We start from the raw sequence: 19552 nt of genomic DNA, 5'->3' as shown, positions 1-19552 counted from the left end.
CCTCTGAGTTGCAGTTTGCAAGTTCTCGTGGGTCTTCGAGGACCATTGGATTTCAGGTGTGTCCAGTTTAATGTTACTTTAATAACTAAAACAATTTCTCTGTATTATATAGTAAGGAGCATAGTAAACATGTAATAATAATTTGGAAGGGCTGTCATATTTCACTGATCTTAAGACACCATCAATCATAAAAAGCACCATTCTTTTATGTACCACTAGGGGAAAAAATATGCTGCCAATTAGTCTTATCATACAAATGTTTCTTTTTAACTGCATAGAACTGAAGAAGAATATTTCTTCTTCAGATTTTTTAATTGTTTGTTGACTGAAACACTGGTGTCCATTCATGCTACCAGGAATGACGGTCAGGTTCACCCATGGGCAGGCAGTGACTGCTCCATCCCTACTGTCCCTCATCCAATAGAGACAAGAAGATGCTACTGTTTATTCTAAAAATAGCAATTCCGAAATATACACTTCTTCATATTTTGACAACTTAGAATCAGAAAAAAGATGGTAAAATAGTTTTTCTTACTTTTCTAATAGTAATGCTGCTGAAGGAAATATTGATTATTAGCCATGGATGATTGTTTTGCAGCCAAGGGAAAACATGGTCAGTGAAGCTTAGTTGGGGAAATAGATTTTAAAAATGCACTAACGATCAAGCAGTTACAAATTGTAACTCATTTTGGAGATAAGGCATGACCAGGGGATACTTCTTTGAGAAGTGCTTAAGCGTAAGACTTAAAGGGTGAGAGACAAGCACGGAAGTAACAAAGGGAAGAGTGTTGCCAGTGGAGAGAAGCGGAATCTGTGGGTGTAAAGACCCTGAGATGGGAAGGAACTGGGTATGTTCCAGAAAGTCAAGAGAATGATCATGTGGCTTGAGCAGAATGCTCTGCACATAGCTGCTTCTTTGAATTTAAACTAAAATACGTCCCAGTTTGGATTTGGGAAAATGCCTTGCCAGGTATAATCACAATGTTATAGTTCATAAGGCACTTTTCACCTTCTTATTAAATACCTTCTGAGGACTGGAATTACTTTTCAAGTAAAATCTTTTCTTTTAAATCAGTCGTTCATAAAAATATTCGATGTTGATGGGTTTGTGTCCATTTAATTATATGTAGCTGACCCTCATTATGTGCTGATTCTGTATTTGTGATTTCGCCTGCTGGCTAGAATGTACTTGTAGCCCCCAGATCAGTGCACATAGTGCTTCCACAGTCACTCACGGACAGGCGCAGGGGGGCAGGAAATTTGAGTTGTGCACATTTCTAGCTGAGTCTAAACAGAGGGACACTCTGCCTTCTTATTTCAGCTCAGACTGTCGACAGGTGTATTTTCAGTCTATTTGTTGCCATGCTTTTTGCAGTTTTTGCTTTTTTTGGTGATTCTGCTATCTAAAGTGCCCCCCAAGCATGACGCTGGCTGGTGTTCCCAGGTGCAAGAGGGCTTGATGTGCCTTAATGGAAAGAATAGAGCAGCTCCGTGCAGTACTGTTGGCCGTGAGTTCACTGTGAATGAATCAACAGTATATATTAAATGAGATGTCTTTAAACAGAAACACACATAAAACAAGATTCTGTATTGATCTGCTGATGAAAATGTTGTGACCAAAGCCTCATAGGAACCTAACCTTGTATTTCCTTTGGGAGCAGCAGTTTTCACTGACGGAGTGTTTGCAACCCCTTTATAGAACATAATCACCCCAAATAACATGAATCCACTGTACATGTACTTGTGAACACATGGTTAACATGTTGCTGCATAGCAAGCCACCCCAAAGATTAGTAGCTTAAAACAGCAACTGTTTACTGGCTCATAATCCTGGGAGTTGGCATTTGGGGTTGGCTCAGCAGTGCAGTCCTTTTGCTGGGTCTGGCTGGACTCGGTTGGACATTTGCCATCAGCTAGTAATCGATGGCATCACTCATATGTCTGACGGTTTGGCTGGGGCTCTGAGCCACGCAGCTTTCATCACCCAGGAGGCTAACCCGGGCCCTGGGGTGGTTGCAAGTCTCCCATGAGCAGCAGGAGGGCAAGCCCCAGTCTGCACGTGGTTTTCCATCCTGTGCTTGTGTTGCATTTGCCAACTCTGACCCATCAGCCAAAGCAAGTTACCTGGCCACCCAAATCAAGTAGGCTCCACCTCTTGCCGAGGTCTGGTGGAAAGGGCATCGATGCAGGGAGGAAAAGGATTCCTCTTACTGTTACTGCGAGAGAGGTAGTACTAGCTGTTAATCCGAATGGGCATAAAAGGAAAGTAAAGTTCAGAAAGATTAAGCAACCACACAGCCAGTAATTGGCAAAGGCAGGTCACACATGTCTGCATGATGGCAAAGTTTTTATTCTTTCTCTACTGTTTTTTTTTTTTTGCCTTCTGATAGACGAATGGCTAATTTGCCTAGTTTGTCTAGTTCTGGGAGGAAAAAACAGCAGTAAGATTAGTCTCATCAATACAAGAGAGAAACAACTATCATTGTCTGTCTTGGAAAAGAAACCGTATCCTATGTGCAGTCTTACTGCTGTGGTGAGTTTAAGGACATCATGGTAGTAGTGATTTGTGAATGTGTAGGGCTCGATCATGAATTTGATTTGCACAAAGGGCTTACATCCTGGATATGGAATCTTAGTTGTAATAGAATTTATTCTGAAAGACTTAAAGGAAGATGATTAAAATATTAGAGATACTGACATTGTCTGAAGAGATCTCCTTGTATTTATTTCTTTTAAAAAATCCACAATATTACCATAGCCAGACCCTATTATGCTATTGTAATCATAGTTGAACTAAGAAGGGTGATTAACGATAGCAATTTATTGTATCTGAGGAGGAGAGAAAATGGGAGATGTTGTTGTTATCATAAATCATATCGTAAATAACCAAAAAGAAGCACTCAGAATGCTCATGTAGTGTCAGCAGCCAGCCCTTTCAGGCACGCCAGCCCAGGATGTAGCCATAGAAACCCCAAAGTCATACTGTTATCTTAGCCTTGCTGCAGTTATGTGATACAACAGTATTAACATATAGATTAGGCCATTTATAATACTAGGTGTCATTTCAGGTTGGCTTGCTTATATAGCATTTTAGTTTTTTATTGTGCAGAATGTTAGTGAAATAGTGCTTTTCTGCAGGTCAGTGTATATATAGGTGTTTATAACACATCAGCTTCACTCTGCTATCAATTATTGTGTTATTGATTGGTTGTACTGTATGAATTGTCATTGCCTAATTGTCTTGTCTTTGCTAGTCATTTCATTTTTTTAAGTAAATAGGTTTGTTTAGAAAATACCTACACACTTATACATGTTGAGCTGTGTTTGAAGGGTCTAATTTCAGTCCCATTATAGACAGGACAATTTTTAAAATATTTTATGAGGGCATGTAGATGGGATTCGAAAAAAATTTTTGGCTTCATTTGGAACTAAGAGATAAAATGTTGGAATGGGTTGTTTTAATGTTGCTGCTCTTCCTGCATTTCCCAGGCATCCAGTGTCTGCCTGTCATCCTCCACCTGCCCTAGACATGCCCCCCAACAGCAGCACCCCACCAGAGCCTCTCCCTCTTGGCAGCACCCTGGGTTCCAGACCCTCTCCATCCTCAGCATTCCGTCAAATTACTTCACTGAAGTATCATTTACTCAGAGTCTCCTTACCTCAAAAAGTAGGATAGAATCATTCACATGTCAGCTTTACAGTCTTAAAAATATTTTGGCAGCAACATCTTAAAGATACTGCCCTTATCCAAGACATAAATCAAGTGGTCGGAATGCCAAGCACTGTAGCATGTGGTCAGTGAGATATTTAGGGGCAGAAGGGACTCTGTCCTGCCCTTTAGATCATCCCCCTGCATGTGGAGATGGCCCTGATATTAGAGACCTTCAATTCTTCAGAGCAGAAGTCAGATGTCAATACTTGTGTGTGTGTGTGTGTGTGTGTGTGTATTTTTTTTTACTTTTATTTTTTAAATTTTTTATTGGAGTATAGTTGATTTACAGTGTTGTGTTAGTTTCAGGTGTACAGCAAAGTGATTCAGTTATACATATACATATATCTACTCATTTTTCTTTTAGATTATTTTCCCATATAGACCATTACAGAGTATTTAGTAGAGTTCCTTGAGCTATACAGCAGGTTCTTATTAGTTATTTATTTTCTATATAGTAGTATGTATATGTCAGTCCCAATCTCCCAGTTTATCCCTTCCCACCCCCACACCCCCCAGTACTTCTATTTTGCAGATGGGAAAACTTAGGTCTGAGAGAGTAAATGGGCTGTGCTAGGTCGAACTGTGGCTCTGGTAACAGACCCCAGATATAGTTTCCATCCACTTCCTCTCTAGTTGACCTTGGGATTTTTGTCCTCGTATACCTGGATGTGGCTACATACGTACCTTGTACCGATCCTTGCCACAGCACTTGAACTGATGGCCACAAAATGTAGTTGATTCTTCAGGATAGGAAGTCATGTCTTATTTGACTGTATGTTCCTAGGATCTAACACGGTGCTACCTGCACCGGTGTTCACAAGGCACTCGGTAGGTGAACGAATGATTGAATGATGAGTAAGGAGTGAATGAATGAATGTAAGTAGTATGGAGTCACTTAAAGTAACTGGTTGTAATAAACATACATAGTATAGAAAGATGTTTTTTGAAAAATGTGCATTTTAAATGAATCCTTTCATATCTGTTATAAAAACATCAGTGTGCATAAACTAAAAAGACAGTAGGAAAGTTCATGTCATCGTTGCTAGAAATTAATTTCTGTATGTGTATTTCCAAAAAATTACAGGAAATCTAGTTTTAAATACATTTAATTTTTGGTGAAATATATGCAGATAGCATTTTATTGTCCCTACAGAGTTCAGTAGCGCAAGTATATTTTCTGCTTAAGATCATGAATCTGTGTAGTTAATGAGATAAAAAGCTTTCATGCCTTTGCAATTTCCTTTTTTCCTAATGTCCATGAGCTTTTTAGATTATAGTGTTTCTTTAAAGGCATTTATCATTCTAGTTAAAAAGATTTTTTTAAAGATATTTTATTCTAAGTCAATATTTATAGTAGCTTAGAACTAACCCCTAAAAATCCTTTTGGTGTGTTCAGACCATATTGCCTTGTTTCGGTTTTCTTCGATAAGTTTGGTAAAGAAATGCGTTTTGCTCATTACTCCTCCGGGAAATGTAGGGAGTGTGGATTACTTATTTGTGTCATTAATGAAGGAAAATTGGAATGGGGTTTGTATTGTCTCCCCCCGACTCCTCTCAATATTTGTGAAGTTTTAAAAAAAGATGGACATGGGACTTCCCTGGCGGTCCAGTGGTTAAGACTTCGCCTTCCAGTGCAGGGGGTGCAGGTTCAATCCCTGGTCAGGGAGCTAAGATCCCACATGCCTCGTGGCCAAAAAACCAAAACATAAACCAGAAGCAATATTGTAACAAATTCAATAAAAACTTTAAAATTGGTACACATCAAAAAAAAATCTTTAAAAAAATAAACATATTTAAACAGTAGAAAATAAGTTCTTAGTTCTCTGGAAATAAAAAAATCTTTAAAATACTCCTCATATTGTAACATCACTCTTTTGACTTTCGAGCACAGCTTTTATTCTTGTGTCTATATTTGTGTTAAATTAGAAAGAGCTTGTGGCTCAAAAAAAATTTTATACTATTTTTTACACCTTTATATAATGACATGTCAAAAGATCAAGTATCTTGTAATATTAAACTTCTATTAACCAAATTATATGCTATTTTATAGTAAAGCTGTTTTCATGGATAAGTATAGGAAAATGCTAAAAACCACTTTTAGGATTTTTACAGATTTTTGTTGAATCATGCTCATTATACACATACACACAAGGAATACTTCATTGCTGTTCACCTGTAATCAAACTGAGATTAACCTTCAGGTGGGGGTTTGGGTGATGGTAAAGAATAAACCATTCAGTAGCCATCACATATTTATCTTACTCCAAACTCTTAGAACACAGAATTAAAATAACTCATGTAATAGAAAGCCAGACACTCGTTATGCAAAATCACCAATTAAGTCTGTGTTTGAGCAAGCATAAGCTAGATCAGTTATATTCATTTGTTTGCATTTTGTAATATTTTAAAAATAAAATACATTCACTCAAGTGGAAAACTTTAATACTGTGGAGAATGGATTAATAAGTGTGGTACATTTTTACAACAGTGAAAATGAATGCACTACAGCTACCTGAAGGGACATAGGTGATGCTCAGAAACATAATGTTAGGGGCAAAAAAGCTGAAGAACATTATAGTGTGACACCACGTATCTGAAGTTCAAAAACAAGTCACTACATACAAATGTGGTAAAACCGTACAGGAAGCAAAGAAAGGAAAGATAAAAAAAGACGAGTAGTTACCTGGGGATGGGGGTGGGAGTGAAGAGAGGAGAGGATGAATCAGAAAGGAGCCAAGGGAAGTTGTGATGATGATGATGCCAATGCTGTCTTCCTGAAGTCGACAATTGTTTTACAGGTATCCATTCACTATTATGCTTTATGCCTTACATGCACATCACTTACACGCTCTGCAATTACCAGATAATTTCTAATTCAGAAAATTGTTTTAAATATTTTCACACTTTAAACATTTCACACCTGTTCTTATTAAAGCTTAAGGCTTTCTCTTCCAGCAAAATTCCCTTTTCATTTTGATTAATTTTGACGCTGCAATTGAAGCTTTCTTATAAAATCTTTAAGCGTAAAAAAATTGTAAATTAAAAGTAAACATTTGTATATTTAAGTATTCCTAAAATCAGCTCTTGTAACAGTTTATTTTTATAATTCACTTATATTCCTCTAAACCACATAAAGCTTCTAGAGGCATACAAGTTAACAGCAGGGACTTGAAATAAACAAACAAAAGAAAGAAACCATAAAAATAAAATAACAGAAATGGAGTAATCCCTCCTAGCTTGTGGAGACCACTTTGAATTAAGCTTTATGTTAAATTTTTCTCACTTAAATGTAAGCAGCAACCATTAATTTTTAAAATATTTTTCTGAGTTACTTGAGCTCCGAATTCTAAATGAACCAGTCTGTTTTCTAAAGTATTTGCTGGAAAACAGTCCAGTTTTCCATAGCACAGTATGACACACATCCTGCAGTTCAAATGCCTATGTGGTCGTCATCCTGCCAGTTCCAATTTGATAGAATTACACACTGGCCAAGTAGTACAGTCTTAAACGCGATGTGTAGAAACCCAATGCTGAGTTGAGCTCACAGTAGCGATGGGGAAAACACATGAAAGGAAACAGAATAGAAAACAGGTCACAATTCTGATCTGGAGAAAGAGGGGGAAGTACACTAGCAGCATGGAGTGATGTTTCTCACTTGGGTGACTGGATGGACGACAGTATTATTCTCGAGTAATGGTAGCAATCATTGTGTCTCCAGTTTGTCTTGTTCTCTGTAGTTTACAAAGCGCTTTCAGGAACATTACGTCTTCCCCCCTTAGTGTTCCTGTTGGAGGGACTTCCGCTGTGAGCCTTTGTTCTCGCTGCCCTCGTAAGCATTTGACTTTGTTCCTGCATCCTCCCCTTGAAAACCGTTACCCCCTTGATCTCTTTGACATCTCCTGATTTCTCTAGTGCCTCCGCTTCTCTTTATCCTTAGAATATCTAAACCTGACTACCCTGACTGCTCCCTTGCTGACATTATCCATTATTGTGATTTCATTGAGCGCAGCAAAGATTTCTCTAACACCCTGTCCTGTTTTCTGAACTTTAGTGTAGCTCAAGGATTGAGCTAATTCATAATCATCTTCCTTCTCTATTTCTTTAGTTCCTGTTTGCATGAATGACTGCATTTCTCACTCACCAGGGCTCAAAGCCTTAAACCTGTGTTTGAATCCTTCCTCCACTCTTATACCTAATCACCTATCAGATTCTGTTCATTCTGTCTTCAGAATATCATCTACCTCTTACTCATTACCACTCTTCTAGTCCAGACCCTTCTTGTCACTTCCCTACATCATTTCATAACCCCTAACCTGTCACCTCTTCATTAGGATCCATTACCTCCCATCCATCATATATGTTCCTGCCAGGGTAATTTTGCTAACATACACTCCAGTCACTTTTCTCCCTTGTCTGAAAATCTTTACAAGGTCTAAACTACCACTAGAATAAAGATCATGTTTGTTTTTCTGGAATTCAAAACTTCTAGGATCTGGATATAAGCTTGCTAAACTTACTGTCTCCTATTTCCCATCTTGCACCCTACCTTCCAGACAAATTATTCCCTGGTTCTTATACAACTTCCTATGTGCACCCCTCCATCTCTGTGTCACCTGTTCCTACATCCTGTACTTCACCATTATCAATCTCCAAATATCCAAAATGCTACCTGAGTAGTCAGGTGTGTCCCAGATCTTTGACATTGAGGTATTCTGTTTCTCCTTTGAACTGCTGTGGCACTTTATCTCTCTTATGGTACTAATCACTTTATACGTGCTAGACACCTACATGGTGACTCCTGCTGAACTGTAAGCTCTTTCAGGTCGTGGTTTATTTCTGACTTATTCTGTAGCTCTTTCAGCCTTTACCATCGTGCATTACGCATGGTAGATGCTTAGTTAATATGTGTGGAGAGAAATAATCTGACCCCACAGCAACTCAGTCAAGTGGGCAGGGCAAGTAACGTTAGCCCCTTTTGAGAGGTCAGAAGACAGCCTCAAGGAGGTTAAGAGATTGCCTTAGGCCTGTTGCTTTGTGACGCCTGAACGCCTGCTGAAACACCATCTTTGTAATGCCAGCCGATGTGTCCTTCATGTCACCACACTGCTTCTCAAAGTGGCTGTCCTCAAGCCAGCGGAACAGAAGACATAAATAGAGTATGAATTGTGTCCAGGTTGGAGATTTACATTTTTCAAACTCCAAGAATTAAAATATGTTATGAAGGTTCTTTTAAAAAATGTTCTTGTCTGTCATTTCTGAGGAAAGTAGTCATATAATAACCCATCTCTTGATTTTTTTAAATATTTTATTTATTTATTTATTTTCCTTATTTTTTTGGCTGTGTCAGGTCTTGCAGCACACAGGATCTTCGTTGAGGCATGCAGGATCTTTCATTACGGTGTGCGGTCTCTTTGTTGCAGCACCCGGGCATCTCTCTGGTTGTGGCGTGAGGGTTTTCTCTCTCTAGTTGAGGCGTGTGGGCTCCAGCACGCATGGGCTCTGTAGTGTGCAGCACGCGGGCTCTCTTGTTGAGACGCACAAGCTCAGTAATAGTGGCGCATGGGCTTAGTTGCTGTGCGACGTGTGGGATCTTAGTTCCCTGACCAGGGATCGAACCCGCATCTCCTGCATTGGAAGGTGGATTCTATACCATTAGACCACCGGGGAAGTCCCCCATCTCTTGGTTTTTAGAGGTAGGTGTGTGTGTGTGTGTGTGTACACGTGTACGTAAGAGGAGGCGGAAAACAGAAAGGCAGTATTTAGTCGAGTTAGGCAAAGAATTAATTAAGGAAGCAGAGGGCAAACAGGAAATCCTTAGCAAACTCCAGATCCTGCATTTAGAGCCACACCACTAGAAAGGAAAACGGTTTGTATATCTCCTGTCACTGGTTGCCGCTCTTCAAAGCACGACAGCTTGCAAGTTTGGAAGGTTCTAGAAAACTTACCACTGTACTCTCCAACAACTGTCAATAATTTCCTTTCTTTCTTAGAAATCATGTTTGAAGCATTGTTTTTATTTCTTAGGTTTTATATATATGTATATTATAATAACACTTCATTTTTCTTCTTTCACCAGAAGAAGAAGAAGAGCAGGTGCCCACTGATGGGGGCACATCAGCAGAAGCCATGCAGGTTCCCTTGGAAGAAGATGATGAACTGGAAGAGGAGGAAATTATCAATGATGAGAACTTCTTGGGTAAGAGACCGCTGGACAGTCCGGAAGCTGAAGAAATGCCCACGATGAAGCGGCCACGCCTGCTAAGCACTAAAGGGGACACCCTGGACGTGGTGTTACTGGAGGCTCGAGAGCCACTCAGCTCAATAAACCCCCAGAAGATCCCACCAATGCTGTCCCCCGTCCACGTCCAGGACAGCACGGACCTAGCTCCTCCGTCACCAGAGCCGCCAATGTTAGCTCCAGTGGCAAAATCACAGCTGCCAACCGCAAAACCGTTGGAAGCGAGGTCGTTTACACCTAAAACAAAGACTAAAACCAGTTCTCCAGGGCAGAAGACTAAATCACCCAAAACAACTCCGTCACCAGCAATGGTCGGAAGTCCTATTCGGTCTCCAAAAACGATATCCAAAGAAAAGAAGTCTCCTGGACGTTCGAAGAGCCCCAAAAGCCCCAAGAGTCCCAAGGTCATCACTCACATTCCCCAAGTACCCATCAGACCCGACACCCCTAACAGGACTCCTTCAGCTACAATAAGTGAAAAAATTAGTAAAGAGACCATTCAGGTGAAACAAATACAAACAGCCCCTGATGCTGGGAAACTGAACCATGAGAATCAGCCGAAAAAGGCCGTCGTGACTGATAAGACCATTGACGACTCTATTGATGCTGTGATTGCACGGGCTTGTGCTGAACGGGAGCCAGACCCTTTCGAGTTTTCTTCTGGATCCGAGTCAGAAGGAGACATTTTTACCAGCCCTAAGAGGATTTCAGGTTCAGACTGTGCTACCCCAAAAGCTTCCACTTCCTCCAGCAACTTCCCCAAGTCCGGGTCCACCCCTCTCCCTCTTTCAGGCGGAACTTCAAGTTCTGACAATTCCTGGACGATGGACGCATCCATCGACGAGGTGGTCCGGAAAGCCAAGATGGGGACCCCTCCCAGCGTGCCCCCCAGTTTCCCTTACATCTCCTCCCCTTCAGTCTCTCCTCCCACCCCTGAGCCGCTGTACAAGGTATACGAGGAGAAACCCAAAGCGCCGGCCTCCACGGACGTCAAAAAGAAGCTGAAAAAGGAAGTGAAGGTGAAGATGAAGAAGAAAGAGAAGCAGAGAGATAAGGAGAGGGACAGGGACAAAAGCAAGGAGAGAAGCAAAGAGAAGGAGAAAGGGAAGGAGACCAGCAAGGAAGCCAAGTATCCCTGGAAGGACTTTCTCAAAGACGAAGAGGGAGATCCCTACAAGTTTAAGATAAAGGACTTTGAAGATGTGGATCCAAAAGCAAGATTGAAAGATGGAATGGTGAGAAGGGAAAAGGAGAAGCACAAAGACAAGAAGAAAGAGAGAGAAAAAGGCAAAAAGGATAAAGAGAAGCGGGACAAAGAGAAAGCGAAAGAGAAAGGCCGAGAAGAGAAGCTGAAGGCTGCCCCAGCTCCCCTGGCCCTGCCCCCCAAGGACGTGGCGCTGCCCCTGTTCAGCCCCGCGGCGGCCGTGAGGATCCCGGCCATGCTGCCCTCCTTGACACCCATGCTCCCCGAGAAGCTGTTCGAAGAGAAAGAGAAGCCCAAGGAGAAAGAAAGGAAAAAGGACAAAAAGGAGAAGAAGAAAAAGAAAGAGAGAGAGAAGGAGAAGAAGGAGAAGGAGAGGGAGAAGGAGAAGCGAGAGAGAGAGAAGAGGGAGAAAGAGAAGGAGAGACACAAGCATGAAAAAGTAAGCACTTTATCCTTGGGGGCCCTGTCTGATCCAAGTTCTGTTGAAAGCACAGGTAAACAAAGCCAGCAATTGTCTGTCTTTTTCAGATGTAAATCACCCAGAGCTTAACTGGAAACACGTCTGTAATGCGTTTACAAAATTTAATTTTAATTCTCAAACCCATAAACTTGTCATCAACCCCCCGATACATTGGAAAACGTTAAAAATTCATAGCCTAAGAGCAATCTAATCACAGACCATCAACTCTCTGTTAACCACACTAATCTCTGGCAGTTTGTAAAGATCTGTAATCTTCAACAGTGAATAATATTTTTGTAATTATCAGGTCTGCAGCATACTAATTTGTACCCAAATATTAGATACCCGGAAAAGGCAGCACCCAGTTTTCTAGGAGCAGGTAAAACCATGGCGCTGTCCTAAGAGGACAGCAAGGCCCATGGAGTCCTTGCTCACTGATTCCGTTTTGTTTGGTGAGCCATTTTTGCAGGTATTTAAGGTTATGCCTGTCTTCTACTTTCTGCAGCATCTCTTATTCTTCTATTTTCTGCTTTTTTTTTAAACAGGATTTTTAAAAATTTATTTATTTATCTTATTTGTGGCTGCATGCAGGCTTTCTCTAGTTGCAGCGAGCGGGGGCTACTCTTCATTGCGGTGCGCAGGCTTCTCATTGCAGTGGCTTCTCTTGTTGCAGAGCATGGGCTCTAGGCATGCGGGCTTCAGTAGTTGTGGCACGCAGGCTCAGGAGTTGTGGCTCACAGGCTTAGTTGCTCCGCGGCATGCGGGATCTTCCTGGACCAGGGATCGAACCTGTGTCCCCTACACTGGCAGGCGGATTCTTAACCACTGCACCACCAGGAAGTCCCTCTTTTCTGCTTTAATAAGATTAGGACATGTCTCTGAGTATCTAGCTCATCTGGCAGCCTGGTTGGTGGGTAGAAACTAATTCTAAGTATTTTCCCATGTAAGTAAATCAGGCTTCCGTAGAATATAGCCAAAGAAACTGATGTTCATCATGCACTTTGTAGCAACCAGGACCTCGATCCTTTGGGCACAAGATGCGACCTCTGCTTTTATAGCTTTGCTCTCTGTCCACAGTTCTTTGGGTTATAGTGGTTGACTTGTTGATGGAGAAATTTCTTTTAAATTTTCTTTAAAAGTGTCTAAGTGTCTGGTGCCATACGTACAGATCCTCAGGTAGTCTTTCCCTGCCCTCTGGGAGCATTCCTCTTTGAGGGTGGCTACAAAATCATACCTAGGAATTTTTTCCACATGATAAAATATGCTGTATTTGACCTACAGCAGCTCCATTATCCATACTTTTGCAGTGTTTTCCATTTCAGACTTAACTGGGAAGATTAGTTTAGCTGACGAGCTAGCTAACCTCTCACATTTTTCTGCCTAACTTTTTTCTTTCTCTGTCCCCCTTGGCTATTATTCTAAAATATAAGGCAGTAGAATGGAAATTCTGATATTAATAACTGAACATCAGCAAGTTAGCAAGATACAGAAATCCAACTCTTTTTTCCATTTTTGAAATCACTTTATCATTGTGTTATTTTTCCATGGTACCCGGAAGATTTTAAAACACTTCCACGTACCTTAGTGTCTCCCCCGACACACCCGTGACACAGGTCCAGCAGGTATTATTATCAACCATTATGGATGAGAAACAGCCTGAGTGACTTGTCCAGGATCAAGGTCATACAACCAGCAAGAGCCGGGTCATTTACACACAGACTTACTTCCCGTTTTGAAATGTTTACGGCTGGTGATCCTGCCCGGCAGCGATTAGCCGCTTACCCATCAGGTACCTAGTAACTTGGCAAATGAGCCCTCAGCACATCAGAGTACTGTTGCTTTCATCACCATCTCACCTCTGGAAAGTCAGTAGAGGTGTTTCAGAGGCCACTGTGAACTTCAGTAAAGCCCATCAGGTTAGCTGGTAACAGCGGCCCATGCTTTTCCTCAGCACCTACCTGACTTTGGCAAGGACATGTCTCTCAGACCATCTTGGCTAGAAGCAAAGGGTCAGTTATGAGTCGCACAGACTTCACCTAACAGAGGAATACAAGTCCTTGTATCAGTTTTGATGGTTATGGATCAGTTTTTAAAGATGAAAACTTACAAAAGTCAGCCATCAGGGCTTTAAAAATAATAAACATTATTGTCTCTGGAGTTAAACCTGAGTTCCCATCCCGACTTTTTCAGCCCTGTGAACTTGGGCAAGTGGCTTAGGTGAGGATTAAATGAGATAACATCTGAGACCTGCTTATACCATTTCTGGCGCATAAGTAAATGCTGAATAAGTGGAGAATGCGGTGATGGTGATGGCGAGTTTTATTATTCCATTTTGAATCAACCCCTAAAACATAGAAACCTGAATAGAGGCGGCTGCTTCATTGGACCCTGGTGACTGACCTGTGTGTGACAGGGTGAGTCAGCTGTGGTTCCAGTGTTGAAAAATTATGTCTGCTTCCTGGGCATTCTTTTAAATGTTAGCCCTTTGCGCAGCTAGGAAAGGGTAAATCTATTGTAACCTGTGGGATGCCATTGACAAGGAGTAGAAATTGAGATATTAACTTAAACATTGGACTTCTCTTTTTTCAACCCCACTTAATCCCCCTAAGTATCAAGCCATATGAGTAAATGAAAATAGACCTGAAATTGGGTTGCATATGATCTAAGAATTTTCTTACATAGGCACAGAAGACAACAAGAGTAAATCAAAACAAGGCGTATATAAGCTGCCACAAGAAAATGACTGCAGTCAGAAGGCCGAGGGCCGTGGTTTCCTTCCTCCGGCTCCTCCTAACCAGCTCACAGAAGCAACTGTCCTGGACACGGACCTGGATCAGCAAGCAAGGGCATTGTTTTTCAATTAAAAGAAAAACCTCCCCATATTTACTTTACCTACCTATAAAGTTTTTACCAGTCATACCCACTTTTATCAATACAAGAACCAATAAAGATCCCATTAATTAAACGGGAATCTGCATGGTAGTTAGAAGGAGCCTCGGGCTTTGGAATCGGGCAGATCTGAGGCAGGTGTTTTAGTTCTTTAATCCGTAGGCATTTCATCTTTATTTTTCATTTTATTTTATTTTATCTTTTTGGCCGCACTGTGCGGCATGCAGGACATGCCCCGACCAGGGATCGAACCCGCACCCCCTGCAGAGGAAGCATGGAGTCTTAACCACTGGACCGCCAAGGAATTTCCCAGCATTGCGTCTTTAAAGTGGGATATGATAATAACACTTTTTAAAAAACTGCAGAGAGTAATAGTTAACATTTATTGAGTATTTACTGTATGCTAAACACCATATATAAGTTTAGTTCCTTATCACAACTCTATCAGGTAGATACTGTAATTACTGTCACTTTAAGATAAGAATCTGAGGCTTAGAGAGATGAATAAATTTGCCCAGGATCACACACCCAATAAGTGGTTGAACAGGAACCACAATTTCAACCCAGGCCATCATCAGCTGCTATAACTAATGTTCTTAACCACTCTCCTTTCCTACATTTAACTTAAAAATGGATTAAGTGAAATAATTTATGGCACCTAGTTCAGTGATGCACCCTCAGAAGGAAAAATCATTTTTCTAGTAGTGGTAATAATCCAGAGTATGGCGATTTATGCAGTCTTCTAATTCCCCTTTATGGGCAGTAATATGCATCAGTCAGGGTTAGAAATGTTGTCTTTCGTCTGTTTCAAGTAGAACCAAAGTAACTTTTTATGGAAAACATACTAAGAGCAACGTGTTAAACGGTCACAAACTTGACCATAATAGCTTTAGCTGTGATAAACCTAATAGAAAATTTCAGAGCAGTTTAAATTTTTATTATAATTTTGTGTTTGTGTCAGTGTATGTATTACATTACTTTATTTCAAACCATGGCTCTTTTTACTTGTGGTATTTTCAGTAAAAAAATAAATAAGAAAATGTCTCGTTTATGTTAGTGGAATTGAAGGTTCATATAACCTTGTATAGAAGACAAGCCAAAATCCATCTGTCGAACTTGGAAATATGTCTTTATGCTCTTATTGGAGTATGATCTGAGAAGACCTGGTAGAGTTTCACCCCAAAACGATGACGTCACAGACTGTAGATAAAAGGGCCCAATACTGGGCCTTGAAGAGCCTGGGCTTTGGCAGTCAGACTGACCTGGTTTTGGGTCTCAGCTCTGCCACTTCTTAGTTGCTCACCAGCCTCTCCTAACCTCTGACCCTCTGCTTCCTTCCCTCTCTCCCTCCTCCCATTCGACACCGGGAAGAGACCGCATCATTATAAAGTATGCTTTCCCTCTGTTTAAAAACAATAGTTTTTATATGTGCTCTAATAATATTTTGGCTTAAAAGGCTTTCTCTTCTGCCTTCTCATAGGAAACACTGAGTGAAGACTAGTTTGTGTCATTTAAGATACATGGACTCTGACAATCCAGTTTCTTTACAATAGCCAATAACGCTGATAATCAACCCAGAGATAATTGGGATCTGTTTATAAGGGAAAGCTCATACTTCTGTAATGGAGTGCCCCATGCCCCCACCCCCGTTTTTCTCCTGTTGGCTGATCAATTGTTTTATTTGAGCTAACATCGGCAATTAAGTGAACTAACCCAGATGGTAAATGACATCAGCACACACTTGGTAGTTAATGAGTGAGTCCGCTTGGTCCTTGTCAGGCCTGGCCAACGGCTCTGAGGGGGTGAGACCGTTGCTCCTGTTCCTCAGTTGAGAAAACTGCACAGGGAGGTAGGGTAACTTGCAGACAAGCTGTGACATGACCCAGGCCTGTCTGGTTAAAGCCCGTGGGCTTCTCAGGCCCACGATGGAAGCTGGTGAGGGGGATGAGAATGGCTCACAATCTAGAGTAAAGGGCCATCGTGATTTTTAGAAAACTTTAGTCCCTGATCAGCCCATAGTGAGCTCCCATTCAGCTGCCATATTTTTAAGGACAGGCAGTGGCGGTCCTCAAAGCTTGAATGATTTCAGTCATCAGAACAATTAAAATGTCTCATGTTTCTCCAGTCTATCCCCAAATCCCTTAGCATCTGCCCTGAAATAATCTTTTATTGAACTTAAACAGTTTGTTTTTTAGAGAATGAGAAGTGGTCTTCCTGGTTTGTGCCTTTGACAGAAGGTTTCCATCGTCTTTCCTTTCTATGTAAAGTACTGTTGACTCGTTTCCAGCCTTTTCTCATCAGCTTTCATGATTAACTAGTGAAATGAAGGGTTTTCAGTAAATAAAATAACCCCAGTAAGAAGGGGGAAATATTCCCTGCTGTTTCTTATAACTATTTGTTCCAAGGGGAAGCCAGTAACTTAATGTTTAAGTGAGTATGTTTGAATTTATCGAAGTTTCCTGAAGTCCATCCCCAAGGCTTCAGAGGAATGAACTGAACACTTACTGAAAGCCCGAGTCCTGTTTCATTGTCCTCGCGGGATCCCACTTGTTATACTTCACCACAGCCGTAGATCTTCTGTCTGTTGAATATTTTAAACAGTCTATCAGTGTTAGACTATGTTTCTGAATGGAAATAATGCACAGACTTTCATCGTTAAGAAAGACAACAGGATGGTTACCATTTGTCATAGTTCAGCATCTAAAATATTCGGTTTTTAAATTCAGCTTTTCACCAGTAGTATTTCTGGGTGTTTTTCTGACATATTAGCATAGATAGACATCTGAACTAGTGCTGGCTGAACTTGCTGCCACCCTACCTAGCACACATACATAGGTTTTGTTTTGTTTTGTTTTAATGAAAGAAGTTTAACATTTAAAAAAATAGAAAGTAAAACTTGGCCAGATTATATTGACAAAGCTGCCCATTACCTTTGCAGAAAGTCCCTGTCAGAAGATAAACTTTAAAGCTGGAATGCATGAAAGAGTTCCAAGATAGAATTTAAATTTAAACTGATTCCTTATAGATAAGCTTTTTAAAAATCCACCTCTTTGCTTCAAGTCAGGATTTTAAAAATAAATTTCCCCTTTAAATCTCTTGAGCGATTTTCATTTTTTGCAAGGCCGCACTGCTGGTGTCCCGGAAAAATGGAGAGTTAGAGCTTTATCAGTTGGTGCCCTGAGGTATGTGGCAAAGAAGCTAAATCCTTGAAGATTAGCAAAAAAAATGCAGCACATGGCAATAAGGGGCTTATATGACTACTAGTATTAGTTCAGGTGAAAGAAGTATTGCTTATACATAAAACTGGACAAATCCACTGACAATGTATTTTTAGTTAGCTACAAAGGAGTCTTATATTACTGGACTTTGCCTCTTTGGTGAATTGGGAAGCTTAGTAATCCACTGTAAATGCTCTTCTGCGTGCCCCAATTCTCAGCATCGCTCTAAAGTACTGTTCTTTTATTTTAACCCTTACAAGCTCGTGTTTCCCCCAGATTTTCGCTTCATGCCATTAAAAGATGGCGGTAAGTCATTGAAGTCATTGTCATTTAGTTTGTTGATTGCTGGGATGGACACATGAGAAATTATTTCATGATTGTAGGAAACATCCCTGTGTTTTTATTTGGGTGGGCATTCAGATAAAGTTAACATAAACAAAAGTCTGGTGAGAAATTTTTATTTAGAAACTGTACTTTCTATATCTACATTGTTAGCATCCTTATTGGTCTTTATCTATGCTTGCTTGAATTTTACCTTTAAGTTAAATCTGCTTTAACTTCTTTAAGAATGAAATTAAAGTATTTAACTATTTTTAGGTAGTGTTGCAATATGTCCTGGTTTGCCTGGGACAGTCCCGTTTACACCTGTTACATGGTGTAAATAACATAGAGAAAAAAATATATTTTACAATGTACCCTAGACATCTCACAAGTATATGTCATTCATCATAAAAGACATTGACAAAGAAACTAAATAGCTCCATGCAAGACATCAGCATTACCAGACAAAAGGACTCAGAAATGTTTGGCAAAGAGTCACGAGTAGTATGGTAGAACAGAGGATGAATTTGGTGCCAGGAGAACTGGATTTCAGTCATTTACTTACTAACTTTGTAACTGGCCAAACCACTTAATCTTTCTGAGCCCTTAGTACATATGAGTAATAATAGCTTCCACACCTACCTTATAGAGTTATGAAGATCAAATTGGATTATGTGTATAGGACACACTTTGTGAAGTGCTGTACAGGTTAAGTTATAATTATTGTGTAGTGTGGTAATAGCAATGGATCAAAATACAATGTGAAGCATAATAATAGTGAAGAAGATTTTTTGAAAGTTAGGGCAAAGAGCTTTATTTTTTAATAAAGCTTAAGAAAGTGTTATTTAAGTGCTTCAATAATAGTATTGTGGGTTGAAGGAACATGGAATATTACTCCCAGTACTCAGGTCAATTAGGAGTGTGTGATCCTAAAATTTTTTAGAATTGAAGAAATATAGGAACTTTATATAATTTTTCATTCTCTGAATTAAAAAAAGTTGTATTCAGTCCTAGTTTTGCTATTTTTGTGACCTGAAAACAGAAAAGGAAAAAGAAACAGGAAAGAAAGGAAAAATGGTTGCTTCTTGTATGATCAGTTTCTCTGTAAAATGGAAACCATACCCCAACCGGTTTGTTAAAGAACCTAAATGAGAACATCTGGAAAATAGCCAAACACAATGCCGGGCAAACATTAAGTGTTTCATAAATGTTTGTTTTGGATGTATTTGTTTATTTTCCCACAGATAACACAGAATGGTGAGAAAAATATAGAAGCCTTAGTAGTTTACAAAATAGGCTAGACCACTGGTTTTCAGATTTGTTTAGATATAGAACCCTGTGTTCAAAAACAATAGAGGAGAAAGTGGACACAAAAATTTTCCCCCTCCCCAGTGACCCTTGACCCCCGAGGCCTTGAGGAAAACCACTGGACTAAGAACTGGGCAAATAAGAGAGACATCTGCCAAAAGTGAGACCATTTAGAGGAGCAGGTTTTCGTGGGGAAGTTGAT

At 40.3% G+C, this 19552-nt stretch overlaps 1 protein-coding gene across 3 annotated transcripts in view; it reads left to right on the top strand.

Annotated features, from left to right (window-relative positions):
• TAF3 (TATA-box binding protein associated factor 3) overlaps positions 1-19552 on the top strand; it is a 152527-nt gene that overhangs the window by 103008 nt on the left and 29967 nt on the right. Inside the window, exons 3-4 of one of the 3 annotated variants that reach the window (XM_081229513.1) lie at positions 9789-11593; positions 14731-15686. In XM_081229513.1, coding sequence (XP_081085639.1) covers positions 9789-11593; positions 14731-14892 — 1967 coding nt within the window. In that variant the 3' untranslated portion in view covers positions 14893-15686. Of the gene's footprint in view, positions 1-9788; positions 11594-14730; positions 15687-19552 lie in introns of those variants that run through there. The other 2 variants (XM_081229512.1, XM_081229511.1) reach the window with 2 other exon arrangements.

Source organism: Mesoplodon bidens (assembly GCF_964165515.1).
Source record: "Mesoplodon bidens genome assembly, chromosome: 3".
In the NCBI taxonomy this organism is placed as follows: domain Eukaryota; kingdom Metazoa; phylum Chordata; class Mammalia; order Artiodactyla; family Ziphiidae; genus Mesoplodon; species Mesoplodon bidens.
The sequence above is the reverse complement of the archived record's forward strand: the minus strand, read 5'-3'. Positions and strand labels throughout refer to the sequence as shown.